The sequence below is a fragment of the Bos grunniens genome, chromosome 20, assembly GCF_055505025.1.
Source record: "Bos grunniens cultivar Pamir isolate PY7600 chromosome 20, Bosgru_T2T1.0, whole genome shotgun sequence".
NCBI classification, from domain to species: Eukaryota; Metazoa; Chordata; class Mammalia; order Artiodactyla; family Bovidae; genus Bos; species Bos grunniens.
Window position 1 is genome coordinate 48,116,700 of NC_141184.1, and position 23,340 is coordinate 48,140,039.

At 40.5% G+C, this 23,340-nt stretch overlaps 2 protein-coding genes across 14 annotated transcripts in view; one reads left to right on the forward strand and one right to left on the reverse strand.

Annotated features, from left to right (window-relative positions):
* Positions 1-12,026, forward strand: part of MTREX (Mtr4 exosome RNA helicase) — a 101,515-nt gene extending 89,489 nt beyond the window's left edge. The window contains exon 27 of one of the 2 annotated variants that reach the window (XM_086361711.1): positions 1,341-12,026. In XM_086361711.1, coding sequence (XP_086217837.1) covers positions 1,341-1,393 — 53 coding nt within the window. In that variant the 3' untranslated portion in view covers positions 1,394-12,026. The remainder of the gene's footprint in view (positions 1-1,340) is intronic. The other variant, XM_086361712.1, reaches the window with a different exon arrangement.
* The window catches only part of PLPP1 (phospholipid phosphatase 1), a 105,495-nt gene continuing 82,333 nt past the window's right edge, over positions 179-23,340 (reverse strand). For all 12 annotated transcript variants that reach the window (XR_015148765.1, XM_086361719.1, XM_086361716.1 and 9 more), the window contains 3 exons: positions 13,254-13,311; positions 2,787-2,963; positions 179-1,984 (listed from right to left, as the gene is read on the reverse strand). Coding sequence is in view for 11 of the 12 variants with exons in the window: in XM_086361719.1 (XP_086217845.1) it covers positions 1,853-1,984; positions 2,787-2,963; positions 13,254-13,311 (367 nt within the window). In the remaining variant the exon portion in view is untranslated. The remainder of the gene's footprint in view (positions 1,985-2,786; positions 2,964-13,253; positions 13,312-23,340) is intronic.

Below are 23,340 nucleotides of genomic sequence, written 5' to 3' on the forward strand. Positions count from 1 at the left end.
ATCCAGCCCATAAGGTTTTTCTAGTAATTTTTGCAAATCCTGTTGAGATTTGACCTCTTGACCACAACCTAGGAGAACATTTCCAGATATTCTTCACTGGATTGCCATGGCAGGCCACCTAGTAGCATTCAAAGAAAATATCAGTGTGTGTTGGAAACAGTTTGTAAATGAATATAGATAAAATCTCAAAATATTTATTGTGCACTTATTGTGTGCCAGGCATTGGTTTAAGCACCAGGGAATACAGCAGTGAACAAAAAAGACACAAACCCCTGCCTTCATGGCGCTCACATTCTAGTGCAGGGGGCGGACAGTAAACAAGTCAACAATTAAAATACATCAGGTAGTGATACAAACGAAGGAAGAGACAAGAGAATTGAGAGATGGATATGATGGCCTAGAGCCCCTCCATATATACTTGATGTACTGGAGCAACAGGCCCGTGTGGCTGGAGCACAGTGAACAGTGAATCGAACAGCAGGGGTTGGAAGAAGAAAAGAATGGTCCTGTAGGCCCTAGCACTCAGCTTTTTCCTCTGAGGTGATCGGAGGTTTTGAGCACAGGAGTGGCGTGCTCGGGCATGGGTTTCACCAGGCAGTTCTTGCTGGTGCATTGTAGGCAAGTCTGTAGATTAGCTCGGTGGAAGCAGGAAGACCAACTCGGGAAAGGCTGGCTACATCATGGCGGTAGTGCCGGCGAGGCACACGCGCTTGCGCATAACTTCACGCCATCTGTCTGCTGGCCGAGAAAAAGGACTGAAAGCACCAAGAATAGAGACACGGTGCTGCTCTGAGTTGGTTGACCACAATCAAACCTACTGATTTTGCTCTCTACTTAGTGTTCTAAGAAGTTTGCAGAAACTGGCTTACGTTATCAACATTGTTAAATAGAGCAGACCTATTGAATCACTGTGGGTTTAAGTCTAGTTTTGTAAACTTTCGAACAGTTTGTCCTGCCTTAGCCCAGAAAGAATTTCACATGGTAACTGAAATATAGTGCCTTCCATTGTAGGCTGAAAATTCATGCTTTGGGATAACTAACTTCTTTTGACAGCTTATTCTTTCCAAGTTTTTAAAAATAATTTTGGACACCCCTAGCCCCGCCACACATGGGGTACTGTAGAGTCAGGATTCATAAGAACAGGGGTCTGGTTTCGAAGTTTCCCGTTTCTCAGAGATGGCTATGAACTCCTCCTCTAGGTGTCTTTCAGACCAGCAAGGTTTTGTATTTTCCGAATTGCCTTCTCCCCAATTTAATGCGAATTGTTAAAAAACCCCAGTGGATGGGCATTACATTCTTTGTGGTCTTGAAAATTTACATCATATTTTCTTTTCCCTTAGGAATCACCAAAATCAAGAGAGATATTGTGTTTGCCGCCAGCCTCTACTTATAAACAGTCAGCTAAGGAATGTGGAATTATAAATTGTTCTCCACCTGTCTGATTACAATCAACTACAAATGCCTATAAGTATTGATTTGGTTTTCCCATCTCAAGACAGTTGTCCTGAAACATTTTAATATGTATTATATTTAAATCAAGCATCATTCTAAGAAAGCATATTACATACACATTTGTACATAAGCGTTACATTTTTTAATAAAACAATGTACAGGTGGGGCATTGTTTAGTGAAAGGCCGTTGAAATTTTTTAAAATGAACTTAGAGCTATTAGATAACCGTTGTGTTAACTGTAACTATATACACACAGGTAAAGTAGGCATCCAGGAGGTACAGTAGCAGCAGTCCCTTAAAGGCTTGTACACCGGGAAGAAAGACGCATCCTCTTGCCTTCTGGTTGCAATCATTTTTCTTTAGAAAGCAGGCCAGCTTCATCTGGGCACTGTGCCACCTTCAAGGCTGGTGACTGTTTCGATAGTGATTCCCCGTCGTCGGTGTTTCGTGTAGAGTTGTATGAGAATCCTCCTCTTTTCTTTCTTTAAAAGGAGAACTTCTCTTTTTGAAGAAATCTGATACATATACAGCCTATGTAGAACAGATAACATTTAGAATGGGGCAGAGTATCAAATGATAAAATTTTAAATAAGTTGAAAAACCATAACAAAAATTGCAATAAGCAGTGTTCAAAAAATAAAAGGATATGCATTACAGGGTAAAAGTTAAGGGTACTAATAAATTAGTGGCTGGGCTTCCCCGGTGGCTCAGTGGTAAAGAACCTGCCTGCAGAGCAAGAGATGCAGGTCCACTCTCTGGGTCAGGAAGGGCCCCTGAAGAAGGCAGTAGCTACTCACGCCACTATTCTTGCCTGGGAAATCCCATGGACAAGAAGAGCCTGGCAGGCTAGAGTCCATGGGGTCACAGAGAGACGGACACGACTCAGTGACTGAGCAGCAACAACAAATTAGCAGCTAACAGGCATTTTTGTTAAAGACATTCTGAGAGTTGCTTTGTTATGTCTTGGGCAAAAAGCTTCACTCTGCCAGCCAGCCCTTAATGAAAAAAAAAGTGTCGTTCTTCATGTAAATTATTTTCAATTTATACCAAAAAGAAAACTTTATACCCAGGGCTTTTTACTATTAAAAAGAAAAAAAAAAAACTTAGTAAATTTTTTTAATAACTTCTGCAGAAAGTAAATAACCTAGGTATTATTTCTTGTCTGTCCTAAAATGACTTTTAATAACATTGGGGTCCTTACCCAGTAGCAATTATTGAGCCACATTCTCTGCCTTAACATAGTTTTCTCATTTCTCATTGGAACCTTTTTTTCTACTTATTTGTCCAAGTGTTTGTCAATTTCAAGATGTAGGCTGCTACCATGGATACTTACAACTAATATTGCAACCAGAGCTCCTTGAATGAGTCCAGTCAACACATCACTCCAGTGGTGTTTGTAATCAGAAACTCGAGAAAGGCCCACATAAATGGATGCAGCAACAAGACCAAATTGCAGTGTAGGGCGTAAAAGTCTTGCCCAGTCTCCCTTCATTCTGGCTTGAAGGTAAAGCTAATAGAAAAGATAGGGGGAAAAAAAGTTTAGTATACCAACCGAAGACTATATTTTATATTAAATATCACATTTCTAAAAGATTGATGTTTTAAATGATAGCATTAAGTATTAATGATCATTAATCAGTGTTATATATGGAAGAAGGCTTCAGGCAAGCATTCTTGTACTCATGAATACCTAAAAATTAGTCCCAAAATAAAACGAAAATACACATTGCCCTAGTAACAGTTTACAAGAATTTATTACCTGTCTAGTGCTCTAGTTAGACCACTCTCCAAATTATAAACAAGGTAAGCGTCTCTGTGTGTATAACCTAGGACTTCAGGGGCTGCTCCTTCCCTTCCATTTTGAGTTACAGTGGTCATTAGTTCAGTCTTGGGATCAACTGCTACTGCTCTGAGCACAGGTTGCCTTACCCTGGGCCAGGCTACTGTATTTTCTGCCCAGCCTGTTTAGGAACTAAGTTTGCTTAATTCACCCAGACAATTTACTTGAGAGTTCCTCTAGCCTCAAATTATTTAACATGAGTGACTGAGACTAAATAAATATTCATAAGTAAATACAATAATCTGCCTAAGTAAATAATACAGTCTGTAGTTTAGTCCTGATCCAGTAAGAGTATTCTTTCAATAGCACCTGTACCCTTTAAAGTTCTAGGATTTTTCCATACACTATCAGACCTGAGAATCTCCCCTTTGCTGTGTCAGCCTGCCCTTGACTTTGGTGCATCCCCAAAGACTGTAATAAAGAGCAAATTTGGAATAGTTTCCTATGAACACCTTTCAGCAAATATGGTCTTTTCCCCCCCTAACTTCTATCTAATAATATAATTCTTAATATTCATTTTAAAAACTCTGTTCAATAATTTATGGCTTATCAGATCAGATCAGTCGCTCAGTCGTGTCCGACTCTTTGCGACCCCATGAATCACAGCACTTACTTAAATGCAGTCTGCAGAAAACAATTTATGTGGCTGTGCCCACTGACCCTGCCTATTTAAAGTAGATAGATAAGTCCATTCCTAGTTCTCTGGGCACTGCTGTGCATGTTCAGTTCTTAGCACCTGGCAAAGACACAGAGGTGGTCTAACTTTATCAAGTACTTTATAGTATAAACATCTAATCCTAAAAGAGCGTACCAGTTGTTTAACTGAGTTGAATTAATTAATAGGCTGAAGTGCTTTTGGCTTTCTGCAGAGCTCCTCTCCCCTTTTTGGTTTGCTGCTGTTGAAGCTATAAACAAGTACAGAGTAAGAGGCTTGTCTCAAGATTCTGGAGGTGGCTAGATACTTGGTTCTAGATGGGGCAAAGTTACTTAGCATGTGCTAGGCTGAAGCCAGTTAGGTACCACAGCCGTGCCAGATAAGATTCACCTCATTAGTTCTACCTGGAAATTTTTTGTTCATTTTAAGGAAAACAATTCTTTAACTAGGAGCCAAGTTTTATATGTTATTATCCGAAAGTTTAGTTGTCTCTCTTCTAGTTCCTGTTAAGCTATCTTTCCAGATGATGGTTAAAGGCATCAGCTATTTAGACTATAATGAGGAATTACAAATACTTGACACGAATGCAGACGTATTAGGGAGAACTGCACCCATCCCTGCTAGGAACATAGTTAAAAAACAACTCTCAAATGGACTTAGGGATTTATTTTATACTTCCAACATAAAGGAAACTCAGGACTTTCAAGGTTCTTCCTCAATTAGGATTCTAAAATCCCTCTGTTTCTTCCAAAGAATTCTGACTTTGACTTTAGGTAGCCCACACACATGTGTTAAGTAAGTATTATTTTGCCCCAATCTCTTACTCAACATCCCTGTGAAAATAACATTCGCTTATGGATCAATAACCAAACACACTGCAGTATACTCTAGGTGAGATCTTCCGCCTCTAAGTACCTAATTAAATAAGAGTCTGTGTTCATCTCTTCTGGGAACTAATGGCCATGGCTTGAGTAAAGGCTCTTGTTCCAGAACAATTCTCAGCTCTTGAGTGAGACTGGCTAATTGAATGGGCTTCCTGTTTGCCTGTTTTGTATCTCTGGGTCCAAGGCACTTGATGTAGCAAAAGCCAGGCACCACCTCTAGCCCTGCTCTTCCCTGTGAGGACTTTGGTTTCAGTAGACCCTCAAGAGGTAAACACACTGACTGTTGAAACTTGGGTCACCTGTTGACATGCCCTGAACTCCAGACCTTGACAACTGACCTCCTGTGTTGCCAGCCGAAAGTCTGTCCTACATAAGCAGGTCCAAGAAAGCGTACAATGCTGACTTTCTGGGGGCTCCACTTCCTAAGCCTTTCTCAGGTTCCACAGTGCAGATCTTTTAAGCTCCCACCCTAGTGCAGATCTTTTAAGCTCCCACCCTCGAGAGGCACTAGAGATTCAGCTTCCTCCTACCACTCATTTAATGCTTTCCAAAATCTTTACCTCTTGCTTATTGTCTCCTTTTCCATTCTTTGACTTTGTGGATTTATATATCTTTTTCTATTCTACTCCTTGTCTTTTGACAGGGGAGAGGAAAGCATATATGTTCCTTTAAAAACAAGTCTCTATTCCTCCATCTTTCTCTGTCTCCGAGAAACTGAATATCTGATATATCTCAGCACTGCTGTATCAGAACTAGATAGGGGGACTGCTCATGCTTTAATGCCAGAGTTGAGAATAAAAAGGCTTTGTAACCTTTGTTGCCTTTGCAACCTCCACTCTTCCCCTTCTCCCTACACACGCATATGTTAATCACATATGTACTACAAGAAGGAAAGCATTCAATTGCTTATATCTTAAGATTTAGAACTTCCAGAACTCCATATCCAGTGCTGTGTATGGTACCAGACTGGCTGGCTCAGTGGCAGCATCTACAATTTTCAAATTTCCCCACTGGGGGAAACTGCCAATCCACAGACAAACCGAAGGGCACCACATAGCCCTGACTGTGAGAGGGCACACAGTATGACCTGCAGCAGACTTGGCCCGGAAATCTGCTGGGCTGCATCTGCTCTTGGGTTTATTTATGAAGGAACTGTTTAGTTTTCACAAGTTGTAGAAACGGTACCTAACAGATACATGATGGGCTGCTGGCAAACAAAAGCTATGGTTAGACAAGAACGAGCCATTTAATAGAAAATGGAGAAGAGTGGCAGCCACACTGCAAAAAACCAGGTGGCCAGGGAGACAAGTGGAAATTCAGCTTTCTGGTGAAGTAGAAAGGTCACAACTAGAAATAAAAGACAAGCTTCTGGCAGGACAAAAGCAACCTGCAGCACTTCACTAAGGTGCTCCCCAGAAGCAGAGGCTTCACACTGTGATACTGCAGCTTCAGGAAGCCCCATGGCAGGACAGCAGAGGGACAGAGGATGAAACATGCAGCTACCAGTTCTGTCAGCAGAGCAACCCACAAAACTCCAGACAGCAAAGGAAGACTTGTTGACATAAAAAGGCAGGCTGAAAACAGGGACTACCTGGAGAAGGAGATGGTGTCCACTCCACTCTTGCCTGGAAAATCCCATGGAGAGGAGCCTGGAGGGCTACAGTCCATGGCCATGAAGAATTGGAAACGATTTCGCAGCTAAACAACAACAACAAAACCTTGTTTTCTTTGGAATCCTAGCTCTAATAATCAGAATTAAACCTGCTGTCATGCTTTCTGTGGCAGGTTGATACCCTACTACTGCTGTCATCAGTGGTATTTCTGATGCTGTTTTTCTTAAGTGACATGTTGAAACAAATAGCAGTCAAAGTTCCCTGGTGAAATGCTTTTGGGTCAAGATTTGGTCAGATCTTTGTTCTGGGCTCCAGGTGACTTCCCTGATGGCTCAGTTGGTAAAGAATCTGCAATGCAGGAGACACAAGAGATGGGGTTCCATCCCTGAGTTGGGAAGATCCCCTGGAGAAGGAAATGGCAACCTAGTATTTTTGCCTGGGAAATCTCATGGGCAGAGGAGCCTGGCAGACTGCAGTCCGTGGAGTCGGAAGGATCAGACACAATTTGGCAACTAACCCACCACAAGCACCACCAGGTGGCTAAGGAATGTAGGCAGGATCCCTTCCCACAACCGGTCAGCAGCCCCACTGTGTGAGCTGGTTACAACTGTCTTGGGGGGACTTCCCTGGTGGTCCAGTGGCTAAGACGGAGTCAGTCAAGAGCTCAGAGCCAATCTGGTACAGCCACTGCGTGTGCAGAGCCTAGTTCAGTCAGCAGAAACTAGTTAGAAGAGACCTTATGACTCGACCAGTATCCTCCATTAAAGGATCTAGTTATACAATCTCATTTTAAAAATTCAATTAAACTGCTGAATAAGGTATTTTTTGAAGCCGGTTTGTTTCTGCCTTTCCTCAATTGACTGTAACATGTAACTCCTAAATGCTGTTGCCTCATAAAGTCTCTTACTACAGGCACGTCTGTATTAAGCCATACCTGGAGATGTGGCTTTGGTTTCAGACCACTGCAATAAAGTGAATATCATAGTAGCGCAAGTCTCATGAATTTTCTGGTTTCCCAGTGTATATACAAGTTATGTTTACACTATGCTGTATAGTCCATTAATGTGCAGTGGCATTTTGTCTAAAAAAAAGTACATACCTTAATTTAAAAATATATTATTACTAAAAACTAACAATCATCTGAGCCTTCAAGTAAGTTGCAATTCTTTTGCAACACTAATATGAAAGACCACAAATGACCATAACAAATAGAACAGTAATGAAAAAGTCTGAAATATTTTGAGAATTACCAAAATGTGACACAGAGACACAAAGTGAGCAAATGCTGTTGGAAAAATGGCTCCAATAGACTTCCCTGCAGGGTTGCCAGAAACCTTCAATTTACATGATAAAGTGAAGCACAATAAAACGAGGTATTCCTATATTTTACTCTTAAAATAAGAGGGTCCCTCCACCCAAATTTCAACTAGAGTCAAGGGATTATTTTCACATTTTTAAACAGTTATTTGAAATGTGATCATATGGACCACAGTCTTGTCTAACTCAATGAAACTATGAGCCATGCTGGGTAGGGCCACCCAAGATGGATGGATCATGGTGGAGAGTTCTGAGAAAACGTGGTCCACTGGAGCAGGGAACAGCAAACCACCTCAGTATTCTTGCCTTGAGAACCCGACGAACAGTATGAAAGGTTAAGAAGCAACAGTTAGAACTGGACGTGGAACAACAGACTGGTTCCAAATTGGGAAAGGAATACATCAACGGTGTATATTGTCACCCTGCTTATTTAACTTATATGCAGAGTACATCATGCGAAATGCCGGGCTGGAAGAAGCACAAGCTGGAATCAAGATTGCCAGGAGAAATACCAATAACCTCTGATACAGGTAACACCACCCTTATGGCAGAAAGTGAAGAAGAACTAAAGAGCCTCTTGAAAGTAAGACAGGAGAGTAAAAAGCTGGTTAAAAACTCAACATTGAAAAAACTAAGATCATGGCCTCTGGTCCCATTACTTCATGGCGAATAGATGGGGAAACAATGGAAACAAAGACAATTTTTAGGGGCTCCAAAATCACTGCAGATGGTGATTGCACCCATGAAATTAAAAGATGCTTGTTCCTTGGGGGAAAAGTTATGACCAACCTAGACAGCATATTAAAAAGCAGGGACATTTACTTTGCCAACAAAGGTCTGTCTAGTCAAAGCTACAGTTTTTCCAGTAGTCATATATGGATGTGAGAGTTGGACTATAAAGAAAGCTGAGCACCGAAGAACTGATGCTTTTGAATTGGGGTGTTGGAGAAGACTCCTGCGAGTCCTTTGGACTGCAAGGAGATCTAATCAGTCCACCCTAAAGGAGATCAGTCCTGAATATTCATTGGAAGGCCTGATGCTGAAGCTGAAACCCCCAATACTTTGGCCACCTGACGCAAAGAACTGACTCATTTGAAAAGACCCTGATGCTGGGAAAGATTGAAGGCAGGAGGAGAAAGGATGACAGAAGATGAGATGGTTGGATGGCATCAACGACTCGATGGACATGGGTTTGGGCAAGCTCCAGGAGTTGGTGATGGACAGGGAGGCCTGGCGTGCTTCTGCCCATTGGGTGGCAAAGAGTCAGACACAACTGAGTGACTGAACTGACTGATTTGGAAAAAAAAAAAAAAAAAATGCAGCTGAGATTGCACCTGGTTTACAGAGCCTAAATATTACATGACCTATAACAAAATATTTGCCAACCCCTGAACTAGACTAACAACAGCGTGCTCAACACAAGAAATACACCTTGGCCTAAGACCATGCCAAGTACACTGTTGTTCCACCTTCATGTGATGAGAGACCTGGCCAGAAGAGCACTGAAAGGCATGCCTTAGTTTTCTTTAGGATTCACAAAATTCCTAAAGTTAAACCTCAAATCCCTCCTTAAATTGGACGGGTAAGCACTACCTGAGCACAGCGGGGGGCAAGGCCCAGATGTGAGGCATTCTGACAGGGAGGGAAACCAAGCTGAAACATAACACACTGAGAGGTACTTCGGTTCCCACTGGAGTAATTTATACAGAAAGTTCATAACAGCAGTGATATAAATAACCGTAGTAATTTACAAACAAACTTCTATAACAGCAGTGATATAAGCAATCTAGGGTGACAGTCTCCCTATGACAGTGCTGGGGAAAACTATATTCCTTACTGTACTGAAAAAAGTACGGTTTCAGCCCATGCCTGTTTTCCTGAACAATCAAGTAAATTTGGAATCTGGCATTTGGCAAAAGTCAAGGGAAGTTAGAGTCAATTGCACATCAATTGACTATATGGAAAGAAGCCCTGCCCTTTGCTCCTACCAACCTAGGTGTTTTTCAGGGAGCTAACTCCTAGCACTGTAGGGTGTGCTGGAGAAGAACGATGGTCAGGTATTTTAAGGGACATTTTTAACTAGAAGTTAATTTCTGGGTATCAGGAATTGACAGGGAAGTTTTGGCTATCAAAGACTATCCTCAGGATTTAAATGACTACATCTTCCAAATCTGGGACTGACCCATGATGCCAAGATGCCTAGGAGAACAAGATGAGTCATTGCCTAAGGAATGTGTGTGTGGCAGGGGGCAGGAGGGTAGGTAGTGGTTAAGTGATGTATATAAATATGAAAGCTGGAAAGCAAGGAGACATCCATGTATTCAGGGGCTGAAATAAAAGCTAGAGCCTACATCTACATCAAGTCAGTATTTCCACTGCTCAGAGTCGGTGAAACCCGTGCGTGGCTGCTGTAGCCTGCCTGCTTCTCCAGAGTTCTTGGTCTATGATAGAATTTGTTGTTGCATTATACCTGTAAATCTAAATGGCTCATACAGATCCAATTACCAAACTAGAGTTGAGGTAATTTGCCCTCTGCTGTTGCTGCTGCTGCTGCTAAGTCCATTCAGTCGTGTCCGACTCTGTGCAACCCCATAGACGGCAGCCCACCAGCCTCCCCTGTCCCAGGGGATTCTCCGGGCAAGAACACTGGAGTGGGTTGCCATTTCCTTCTCCAATGCGTGAAAGTGAAGTCGCTCAGTCGTGTCAGACTCTTTGCGACCCCATGGACTGCAGCCTACCAGGCTCCTCCGTCCATGGGATTTTCCAGGCAAGAGTACTGGAGTGGGGTGCCATTGCCTTCTCCGAATTTGCACTCTGCATATATCTTTATTTGCCTCTTCGTTTGTTCCTGAGTGTCCACAGGGAAGGCTAGCCATCAAGGCCCTCTCTAGTTTTATCCTCCATACATTAATTTCATATTTCACAAAAAAAGCTCATTAAATGTTTCTGTTTGAGCAAATATTCAGATATTTTAAGGTCAAAGGAGCAAAGAAGAGCAAAAATAATTTTAAGGTCTAGAGTATGATACATCTGAGAATATTCTTTGAAATTAAAGACTGGGTTGAAGTTACATGTTACATCTTACTTTCAGAGATCTGTATCACCTGACCTTCAAAATAACTGGACTAGGGTTCAGCTCAAGAAATCAACAAAGCAAGGGAGCCTGATTAACAAGAGATTCCCAGAGAGCTTATAGACCTTAGCAGCTCCTCCCAAGGCCCCTATTTCCCCATTTGTGAAAGGGGTGGCAGTCATCCCTCTTCTGTGTCATGGCGGCTATCAGAAAGACAAAACAGAGTAGTGTAAAAGCAAATCATCTTCAGTATCAACCAACCTCAGATTCTTAGGTCTCTCTCATGAAGAAGGACTTAAAGATAATGACACACGAATGAGTAACAAACCACAAAAGCAGCCCTGGTGGGGTCTGGCGCTGGGGCATACAAACATTCAAAAGCCAGTCACTGTAGTCACAAACTTTGCTTTAGGGAAAGTTCTCAGGATATGTTAATAGCTCCAGCCTTTCCCTTCTCCCCTGGTCCCACGCCCTATTTAAAAAGAGAGAGAAAAAAAAATGGTGGCTCCCTTTAGGAAAAATGGTAGCTTTTCCTAGTAAGATAAATGAACTGAACAGTATTTGTTGTTACTACCATCAAATAGCTCTTCCCTGATAGCTCAGTTGGTAAAGAATCTGCCTACAATGCAAGAGACCCTGGTTCGATTCCTGGATTGGGAAGATCCCCTGGAAAAGGGATAGGCTACCCACTCCAATATTCTTGGGCTTCCCTTGTGGCTCAGCTGGTAAAGAATCTGCCTGCAGTGCTGGAAGGTTGGGTTCAATCCCTGGGTTGGGAAGATCCCCTGGAGAAGGGAAAGGCTACCCACTCCAGTGGCCTAAAGAATTCCATGGACTGAACAGTCCATGGGGTCACAAAGGGTCGGACATGACTGAGCAACTTTCACTTTCGCCATCAAGTAAGTCACATTTCCCATGGCACAATTTCAAAAACATTTGGGTATTTTTTAAAAAGGAAGTTCTGAATTTTGTTGAATTGCTACAGTTTCTTCTTCACAAAATTAACACATGAGGAAAGCCTTGCAATTTCCAGAGATGTTGAAGAAGCCAAAAATTAGCGTTATTGAAAAGGTTTTGAAGTTGTAGATTTGAATTTTATGTAACACATCTGTAATTTTTACATGTTATAAATTTTATGCTTTTAATTTCTGGAGTTTGTTTTTTTCAAATAAAAGTAAGATTCTGGTAAAACTGATACTAAATTCTTCCTAAATGAAACCAACCAACTTCCAGCGGGGAATCTTAACAATACACATCATGAATCTTTCCACATCATAGATTTAATTATTATACAGTACTTGTGATCTTAGGGGAAAGGGTAACTGAAAACAGCCAGACAACAGCAAATTTACACAGCACAACTATATAAAAGTCCACTTACAAAGAAAAATTACAGCTGATCTGTAAGGATAGAGATCTCCTTTTCCCACCAAATTTTGATAATTTTATACATAAAGAGACAGAGGATTGATAAAAATAAGTCAGTTAAATTGACCTTTGAAAACCCCTTGTAGTGCCCTAAAGCCTGGTCTTCCACTAATTGCTCTCGATACACATTCATCTCTAGTTTTATATGCAAAATATGGGTGCCAGTCTTCTCTAACTCTTCACTGCTGACTTTGTATAATACAAGTGCAACTAAAATTGCTCCTGCAGGCTGTACTGATGACAAGCTCCTGAAGCTGAAACCTTTCTAGTCCATGGAAAGCAGTCTGGGCAATGTTTCCCCAAGTGGAAGGAAAATAAGACTTGCTCAGATGAGAGCAACAGAGCTGCCATCACATCCAATAATCACAATTCCTCACCCCAGCAGCCCCCCACGCAGGGAAAGCCAGGCCACTCAGCACCCACACTGTGCAAATGAGGCCAGGACTCCGGCTCAGGGAGAGGCTACAAGGAGCAGCAGCACCACCTTGGCTTGGATTTCAGAGCAGTGACCTGCTGAGATGACACAGGAGCTGTCTGTATATTCCAGAAAACCTCTTCAGAAAACATGGCCCAGAGTAAGGGGACATGTCACCTCATTCTTAGCACCAGACTTGCAGACCTGATGATCTGTTTAGGATTCTACCACTGTCAGAAAAGTGACAAGTAGCTTTGACCACTTGTCTGCTTCAAGAGTAAAGATTCCCTCTTATCCTGAAGGTTGCCAATTTGCAGCTTGCTATACAATGCACCTGTCTGCTTCTTCTAGATGAAGGACAAAGTCATTTCAAACAATTTTAACTGGCCTTGGCAGAGTACAGGCAGCCATCCATTCCTCTTCTGAACTTAGTGCAACAAGCAGTGGCTTCCAGTTGACTTGGGCAGTTAGGCCAATGAGAATGTCAGAGGCATTCGCACAGGAGAAAACACCAAACCCGAATATATGAAGTGCCCGCACACATAACCCACCACCAACAGACCCAAAGTACTTACTGCCACGAACATCATGCAGTACATGGAGAATGAAGAGTGGCCCGAATAAAAGGAGAGTCTAGAAGAGAAAGAAGAGAAACATTAATCTTTCCTCCTAGAGACCGAGAATATTTTTTATTTCATAAATCTCACTTTCCCATTGTATATAGCTCCCTCCCCTTACCTTTGAGGGTGGGGCGGGAGGACAGTTAAACAGGAACTTTAAATGAGTCCTAGGAGGGTCTTGTGTGGATCACAATAAAATGTGGAAAATTCTGAAAGATGGGAATACCGGACCACCTGACCTACCTCTTGAGAAACCTGTATGCAGGTCAGGAAGCAACAGTTAGAACTGGACATGGAACAACAGACTGGTTCCAAATAGGAAAAGGAGTACGTCAAGGCTGTATATTGTCACCCTGCTTATTTAACTTCTATGCAGAGTACATCATGAGAAATGCTGGGCTGGAAGAAGCACAAGCTGGAATCAAGATTGCCAGGAGAAATACCAATAACCTCAGATATGCAGATGACACCACCCTTATGGCAGAAAGTGAAGAGGAACTAAAAAGCCTCTTGATGAAAGTGAAAGAGGAGAGTGAAAAAGTTGGCTTAAAGCTCAACATTCAGAAAACGAAGATCATGGCATCTGGCCCCATCACTTCATGGGAAATAAATGGGGAAACAGTGGGAACAGTGTCAGACTTTATTTTTCTGGGCTCCAAAATCACTGCAGATGGTGACTGCAGCCATGAAATTAAAAGACGCTTACTCCTTGGAAGGATAGTTATGACCAACCTAGATAGCATATTCAAAAGCAGAGACATTACTTTGCCAACAAAGGTCCATCTAGTCAAGGCTATAGTTTTTCCAGTAGTCATGTATGGATGTGAGAGTTGGACTGTGAAGAAAGCTGATTGCCAAAGAATTGATGCTTTTGAACTGTGGTATTGGAGAAGACTCTTGAGAGTCCCTTGGACTGCAAGGAGATCCAACCAGTCCATTCTAGAGGAGATCAGTCCTGGGATTTCTTTGGAAGGAATGATGCTAAAGCTGAAACTCCAGTACTTTGGCCACCTCATGTGAAGAGTTGACTCATTGGAAAAGACTCTGATGCTGGGAGGGATTGGGGGCAGGAAGAGAAGGGGACGACAGAGGATGAGATGGCTGGATGGCATCACCAACTTGATAATCGTGAGTTTGAGTGAACTCTGGGAGTTGGTGATGGACAGGGAGGCCTGGCGTGCTGCGATTCATGGCGTCGCAAAGAGTCAGACACGACTGAGACTGAGCGACTGAACTGAACTGAGGAGGGTCTGAGGTCTGATTGCTACACGGTATCATTTTATTGATACTTTCAGGACGGGTAGTGAGTCACTGACAAATTTGCCAAGCCATTTCTAAAGGAAAACGTGACAAGCTATACCAGCATAAATGACCTGAGTTTCTCACATAAAAACTTACATGACCATAATTTAAGTTTTATTTTCCACTTGAAGGGTGTGTCCCTGAATAGCAGTAATAAATACTTTCTTTGGAACACTCACAAGTTGAGTACTTTAAAAAATAATAATTTTAAAGTGATATTTTAGCATCTTGCCTTAGATTTCCCACAAGATTAAATGCTTTTGCTTGACATTTATTTTTAAATTGTGCACTGATAGTCCTGTACCAGATTAACCATGTCTTTCAACATTATATTCTATAAACATCTAGATATCATCTTTCTACCTAAAAATGACAGAATGCTTACAAAATTTAATTTTATTGCACTTAAGAATAAAATCACAAGGAACAGGTTCTGAAGTATTTTACTTATTATGCCCTACTTGGTTCAAAAGGAATTTGTTTCCCCCAATACATAAAGGAGAAAAGACTCCTAAAACACATGCCAACTAAGATTTATGTAATCAAACTTGATAATTATTCTGGGTTTAATATACATAAAACAAAGAATATAAATCACTTTTAGCCTTCCCAACCACTTGGCTGTCAAGAGATCAATTTTCATATTTCATATAAAACTAATTGGTTAAGTCCCTAGGAGATACAGCATCTTATTATGTCCATAATTCACAAATGAACAAATAATTATATGGGCACTTTAATAAAATCCAAAGAGTAGTCAAAATGTAGACTCTGTTCATCATAGTGACCTCAGCTGAAATTCTGTCCCTGGTCTAAGAACCTGCTTTGTTCTTGAGGTTTTAACCAATCTTAGACTCACTTTAATATAGCCAATCTGATGAAATTACATACATACATTAACAATTTAAGCTAGTTCTCCATCAAAGTTTAGGAAAGACTTTTCAAAAAGAAAATTTACAGAGATAAGAATATATTCTGAAATGCAGCTGTTTTCATCAGCTCTGTGGCCTGGTCTACTAAACAATGAGCAAGTAGATTAGTCTTGACTATGTAACTTACTGTGAATGGGATTCTATTTCAAATGGCAAATTTAAGATGATTTTTTTCCTATATATGTCAGCCAGGTCATCCCTTTCTCCTGGGAGAGCTCATTAAACTTGGTCTAAACCTCAATATCATAGCCTTAAGAGCGTTCATTCACAGCCATCCCCCCACCCCGCGCCCACAGGGTCTGAGCTCCTACTCCTCAATTCACCACTCTTCCATCTCTGTATTTCAACAATGACATCAGTGTTCAGCCTTATAAAATGCAAAGACAACCAAATCCAGCTTTTATCAGTCATCAGAAGCAATCAACTCACACAAGGTGCTTCTTAATTTTTTAATGGAATTTACTAACTATTCTGGGGCTCATGGGAAGACTAACTCACAAACAACCTCCTAATCATCTCACGGCTCTTCCCCTACCACCTGACTTTCTTCCTCTCTTCTTCCTAAGTCACAAAACAATTACAACTTTGGTTATGCTTTCAGTTTGAAAATTTTTTGCGTTTGCATTACGCTTGAATGATGATACCTAACTACAGAATATCTAGGCTGATGACTTTTTTTCCTTATCACTTTGAGTATATCATACTATCTTCTGGCTTCTACTTTTGCTTTAAAATATGAGCTGCCTTTCTGGGTTATGTGTCTTTTCTCTGTAATTGCTTCCTCTACTGCCAAAGTCTTCAACATTCTGCAGTTTTGCTATCATGTTTATAAGTATGAATTTCCTTTGATTTACCTGATTTAGTATTCGTTGGCTTCCTATGTCTGAGGATTTGTACACGTCACCAATTCTAGATCAGTCTCAGTTATTACACCTTTGAATTATGTATCCTCCATCCTATTTTCCAAGATTGCGATTCAACATCTTAGACATTTCCATTCTGTCCCTCCATATCTCTTAAACTTTTCTATTTTTAATCTTGGTCTCTTCAGGTTTATCTTCCCTCCCTTTACTGTGTCTAGTCTGTTTAATCTGTTTTTTCATTCAAATTACTATGTGTGTATCATTTATAGGTCTTTTTGGATCATCTGCAAATCTGGTGAATTTTGGTTCTCATCATCCTGCATCATATTCTCAATCTTACTTGCTCCTATACAGCAGATATGTTGATTTATTTCCTATAGAGTAATTCTAGTATCTGAATCTTTGAGATAAACTCTAATACAGTTTGTTTATATAGTTTGTTTTTCTGCTGACTCTCATATTAGATAAGAGCTCATATTCTTGGGACTCTCAATCTGAGGACTCTTTAAAGTATTGGTTGAAAGAGCATTCTTCCAGATATATGTGTTCTCCTCTGCTAGATTCACTATCAGTCCACTTCAATTTTTTTCTCTAAGCCACACAGATAGTACGAATTCTGACTCCAGAAGAGTATGAGTGTGGTATTATGGTTAAGGATTCTTCTTGATGGGTTTCTTCTGGGGGGATGTTTCCCTTTGGGAATCCTTATATTATCCACAGTATATTATATTATATATAATCCTTATATTATCTGTCTTTCTTCACTGCTCAGCCTTTATCTCCTGTGCCATGTTCAGAGACTGTCACAATTCAGGCTTTAGGTGACCAGGAATTGGCAAGTACTTTCAGAGCACACTTCACATCTATAGCATTAACTGACTCCAGCCTTATAAAAATTCCTTTACTCTTCCACCAGCTCAGCTATTTATTTAAAAGATTTCTATGTGTTTTAAATTTATATATTTTTAGTATATAAAGCAAACACGTGCATATGTATACTGTGACATATCATCTACATGTTTAGTGGAGGGCTTCCCGGGTGGCACTAGTGTTAAAGAATCCACTTGCAAAGCAGGAGACACAAGAGACGTAGGTTTGATCCCTGGGTTGGGAATATCCCCTAGAAGAGGAAATGGCAACCCACTCCAGTATTCTTGCCTGGAAAATCCCATGGACAGAGAAGCCTGGTGGACTACAGGCGGCCACAAAGAACTGGACATGACTGAACACATGCATGTGTTTAGTTGAGTTGTATCAGTAAGCATTTCTAATCCTACATGTTGCCAGAAATAGAAGCAATCTTTTTTAAAATCTTTGTTTTTAAAACAAGACTTAGAACTAATAAAATGTTATCTAAAATAAACTGCTCTACTAGGAGAGACAACAGTTTGGCAACAGTTTGTTTTAATTTATAAACATTATAAAATTTAATTTACAAAATTAAATTATATCATTAATATAATTATTTATTAATAATAGTGATGTTATATTAATATTAATTATATATTAATATAAATATAATTAATGTTAATTTAATTTCTAAAAATTAATTTATTTGTTTTTAATTATAAAGTGGCCAGCATTCACAGAAGTTGCCAATTATTACTATTCTACCAGTTCACTGAGTATGCCAAAGTGACTCCATTGCAAATTAGGAGAACTTCCTTTTTTCTCCAAAAATCATCCTGAAATCAATTCCTAAAGCATTCGAAAGATGAAAAATTCTCAAAGACTGTTAATGGTTACAAGCCATTGAGTACCATCTATGTTCAGGTACTTATTAATACACAGTATTTCCACTCTACAAAAACACCAATAACAGGAACTATCAAACTATTTTACACACAGAGAAAACTGAACCTACCAGAAGTTCAACAACTAACTCAAAAGTCATATCACTTTGAGATTTAAATCTGAATCTTCCCAACTCTTTCCCACCATGCCATGATTCCACTCCCGTAAATGGCAGGCAAGCCAGCAGCAGCATTAATCCTGCCATCTCCAGGCAGTGAGCACCCATCAGAAGAAACAGGACTCCCTGCTTATACAAGGCAACACGTGTGAAGTAAAGTGACACTTACATGATCTGTGATAAAATAAATATTGTTTATGTGTAAATAATCATCTTAAGCAAATACTAATGTGTGCTTTGTATGTTCTAAAGCTCAAATAAAAGTAAGTCAAATTGCAAAATGAGGCATTTTCTCCAAATAGTATTTCCTGATTATACAGTTTACATAACAGCATATTATGGACATGCTTAGCTTGAAGGACATGTTAAATTTCCCTTCAGTGATAACCTTTAAACATGGACTGATCCTGTAAAACAGTTAAGCTATGTCCCAACCAACTACACATAGAAGGAATGGACTCTTAATGACCAATTTCCCCAGTATTTTATTTCTAAAGGGTTTTTTCCAACCAGTAACTTTTAATAAATGCTTAAGCAATGAGATATCAAGTTATTATCTTAAAAAAATTCACACCTAAGATACTTTGCCATTCAAGTGGGTTATGAAGGTAAAATGAGTACTTTTATATTGAATTGAAAAAGCTCACACTTGTTGGAGAGGGGTCTGGCAACATCTATCTAAATGTATCTATCTATATATAAAAGCAGCATATTTCTTGACTCAGTAATTCTACCTCAAGGCATCGCGGCATCCTAGAGAAACAGCAGGAGCACAAAGATGTCTGCTACAACACTGCTGGCGACTCAAGGACCCAAGAGAACAATCCTATCACTAATTTTCTGAACACAGATCAGCTAAAAAGTAACTATGTAAACCAACAAGAGTATTTTAAAGGGTCATTTATGTAAACCACATAAAACTGTATTTCACATTTAATATAAAACTACACAGAAAATGACAGAAAGGATACACAAACTGTTAACAGTGGCTCTGGGGAAAGTTATCACATGGAGACTGAAAAACAAAACCTTTTCTATTTTACAGTACACAACCTGTTATTATACGGATAACATATATATGAAAAATATTTTTTCAATGGTAATCAAAGTATCTTCGATGTGTATGCTATAAATTTCCTACAAACCTCTTCCCCACTACACACCCCCCCACCCCCAAACTCCTCTTCCTGATTAACAGTTTCCCTGAGAGCTGCTCTGCCAAGTGAGCTACTACTTGGAGAACAAAAGCGATCAGACTGTCCTACAGAGTATCTCTCCTCTAAAGTGTACAAAGACAAGGATAAAAGTAATAAATGGTGAAGGAACACAGATGATCCCAACCAAACTTATTTTAAATAAAATACAACAAAAACTAATGTTAATTCATCTTATATCCTTGAAGCACCCAGATTGATAACTTATTTCATGAGCAGTGAAAACCCTGTCATACATTCTTTGAATTATTTTTACAATGATTTTAATATATTTCTATATAAAGCTGTTGCTACATTATATGGAGTCAGTTTTAGCCAAGCCACTTTATGCATAAAAGTGATAGGCCTATCTGACATAAGTCACATGTGACTATTCAATTTTACTCAGTATTAAAGCATCAAATTGGAGAAGGCAATGGCACCCCACTCCAGTACTCTTGCCTGGAAAATCCCATGGACGGAGGAGCCTGGTAGGCTGCAATCCATGGGCTTGCTGAGAGTCGGACACGACTGAGCGACTTCACTTTCACTTTTCACTATCATGCATTGGAGAAGGAAATGGCAACCCACTCCAGTGTTTTTGCCTGGAGAATCCCAGGGACGGGGGAGCCTGGTGGGCTGCCATCTATGGGGTCGCACAGAGTCAGACACAACTGAAGCGACTTAGCAACAGCAGCAGCAAAGCATCAAATACCACTGCCCAGCCACTAGCATCAGTTAATCATATACTGAACAATCAATATTATATCATGAACCTTAAAGGAGAGAAACTAGCAGGACCATGGAAAATGAAAAAGAGGGAGGAAAAAAGTAGGACACAATTGGTACACGTATAGGGTATTTTTAACTCTTGATTTAATGAACCATTTGATGACTAAAAACAAACAATCATGTGTCATGTGTTTAGGGAAGAATACTGCAAAAAGCAGGAGTCTGGACAGTAGGAAGTGGCTAAGAACCTCCAAGATAAAGGAATGCAGAACTGTGTGTGTCTTGAAAGTCAGATGATCGCAAGAGGTTCCAAACTCTCAGCAGGGAAATTGTGTGACTCAAGCAACACGAGGAGAGAGCAGGTGTGACAGAGGGCAAAACATGCATAGCTATACTAACTAGGGGAAGAGAGCTCACAAGTTTTCTTTGACATGGGGGAAAATTCATGACTACATGCAGAAAACTCCAAATTACCAAAGGCATCTTATATAAGACAGTTACAAAGGAAACAACAGGGAAGTGGTAGATTAAGCAAAGGAAACACTGAAGTTCACCAATGCAGCAACTAACAATGCCTTGCCTGCCAAGCCCGTCTTTAGAGGGAGGTCACCATTATCTTCATTATCTCCACCATAGTTTGCTACTGCTGCTGCTGCTAAGTCGCTTCAGTCATGTCCAACTCTGTGTGACCCCATAGATGGCAGCCCACCAGGCTCCCCCGTCCCTGGGATTCTCCAGGCAAGAACACTGGAGTGGGGTGCCATTTCCTTCTCCAATGCATGAAAGTGAAAAGTGAAAGTGAAGCCGCTCAGTCATTGGCCCCAGGTAAATAGAAGGGAGGGAACACAGCTCCACCCATCAACAGAAAATTGGATTAATGATTTACTGAGCATGGCCCCTCAGAACAAGACCCAGTATCCCCCTCAATCAGTCTCTCCAATCAGGAAGCTTTCATAAGCCTCTTATCCTTCTCCATCAGAGGGCAGACAGACTGAAAACCACAATCACAGAAAACTAAACAATCTAATCACATGGACACAGCCTTGTCTAACTCAATGAAACTATGAGCCATGCTGTGTAGGGCCACCCAAGACGGATGGGTCATGGTGGAGTTCTGACAAAATGTGGTCCACTGGAGAAGGGAATGGCGAACCAATTCAGTTTTCTTGCCTTGAGAACCCCATGAACAGTATGAAAAGGCAAAAAGATAGGACACTGAAAGAGGAACTCCCTAGGAAGGTAGGTGCCCAATATGCTACTGGAGATCAGTGGAGAAATAACTCCAGAAAGAATGAAGAGAGGGAGCCAAAGCAAAAACAACACCCAGTTGTGGATGTGACTAGTGATGGAAGTCAGGTCCAATGCTGTAAAGAGCAATATTGCATAGGAACCTGGAATGTTAGGTCCATGAGTCAAAGCAAATTGGAAGTGATCAAACAGGAGATGGCAGGAGTAAACAGTGATATTTTAGGAATCAGCAAACTAAAATGGACTGGAACGGGCAAATTTAACTCAGATGACCATTATATCTACTACTGTGGGCAAGAATCTCAGAAGAAATAGAGTTGCCATCACAGTCAACAAAAGAGTCCAAAATGCAGTACTTGGATGCAATCTCAAAACAACAGAATGATCTCTGTTCATTTCCAAGGTAAACCATTCAATATCACAGTAATCCAAGTCTATGCCCCAACCAGTAATGCTGAAGAAGCTGAAGTTGAACAGTTCTATGAAGACCTAAAAGACCTTCTAGAATTAACACCCAAAAAAGATGTCCTTTTCATTATAGGGGACTGGATTGCAAAAGTAGGAAGTCAAGAAACACCTGGAGTAATAGGCAAATTTGGCCTTGGAGTACAAAATGAAGCAGGGCAAAGACTAATAGAGTTCTGCCAAGAGAATGTGCTGGTCATAGCAAACACCCTCTTCCAACAACACTAGAGAAAACTCTACACATGAACATCATCAGATGGTAAACACCAAAATCAGATTGATTATATTCTTTGCAGCCAAAGATGGAGAAGCTCTATACATTCAGCAAAAACAAGACCAGGAGCTGACTGTGGCTCAGATCACAAACTTCTAATTGCCAAATTCAGACTTAAATTGAAGAAAGAAGGGAAAACAACTAGACCTTTCAGGTATGACCCAAAATCCCTAACGATTATACAGTGAAAGTGAGAAATAGAATTAAGGGACTAGATCTGATAGACAGAGTGCGTAATGAACTATGGACAGAGGTTTGTGACACTGTATAGGAGACAGGGCTCAAGACCATCCCCAAGGAAAACAAAAGCAAAAAAGCAAAATGGCTGTCTGAGGAGGCCTTACAAATAGCTGTGAAAAGAAAAGAAGCAAAAAGCAAAGGAGAACAGGAAAGATATATCCATTTGCATTCAGAGTTCCAAAGAATAGCAAGGAGAGATAAGAAAGCCTTCCTCAGCCATCAATGCAAAGAAATAGAGGAAAACAATAGAAAGGAAAAGACTAGAAATATCTTCAAGAAAATCAGAGATACCAAGGAAACATTTCATGCAAAGACGGGATCAATAAAAGACAGAAATGGTATGGCCCTAATAGAAGCAGAAGATATTAAGAAGAGGTGGCAAGAATACACAGAAGAACTATACAAAAAAGATCTTTATAACCCAGATAATCACGATGGTGTGATCACTCACCTAGAGCCAGACATCCTGGAATGTGAAGTCAAGTGGGCCTTAGGATGCATCACTATGAACAAAGCTAGTGGAGGTGATGGAATTCCAGTTGAGCTATTCCACATCCTGAAATTTGATGCTGTGAAAGTGCTGCACTCAATATGGCAGCAAATTTGGAAAACTCAGCAGTGGCCACAGGATTGGAAAAGGTCAGTTTTCATTCTAATCCCAAAGAAAGGCAATGTCAAAGAATGCTCAAACTACCACACAAATGCACTCATCTCACATGCTAGTAAAGTTATGCTCAAAATTCTCCAAGCCAAGGCTTCAGCAGTACGTGAGTCATGAACTTCCAGATGTTCAAGCTGGTTTTAGAAAAGGCAGAGATCAAAGTTCAAATTGCCAATATCCGTTGGTTCATAGAAAAAGCAAGAAAAACATCTACTTCTGC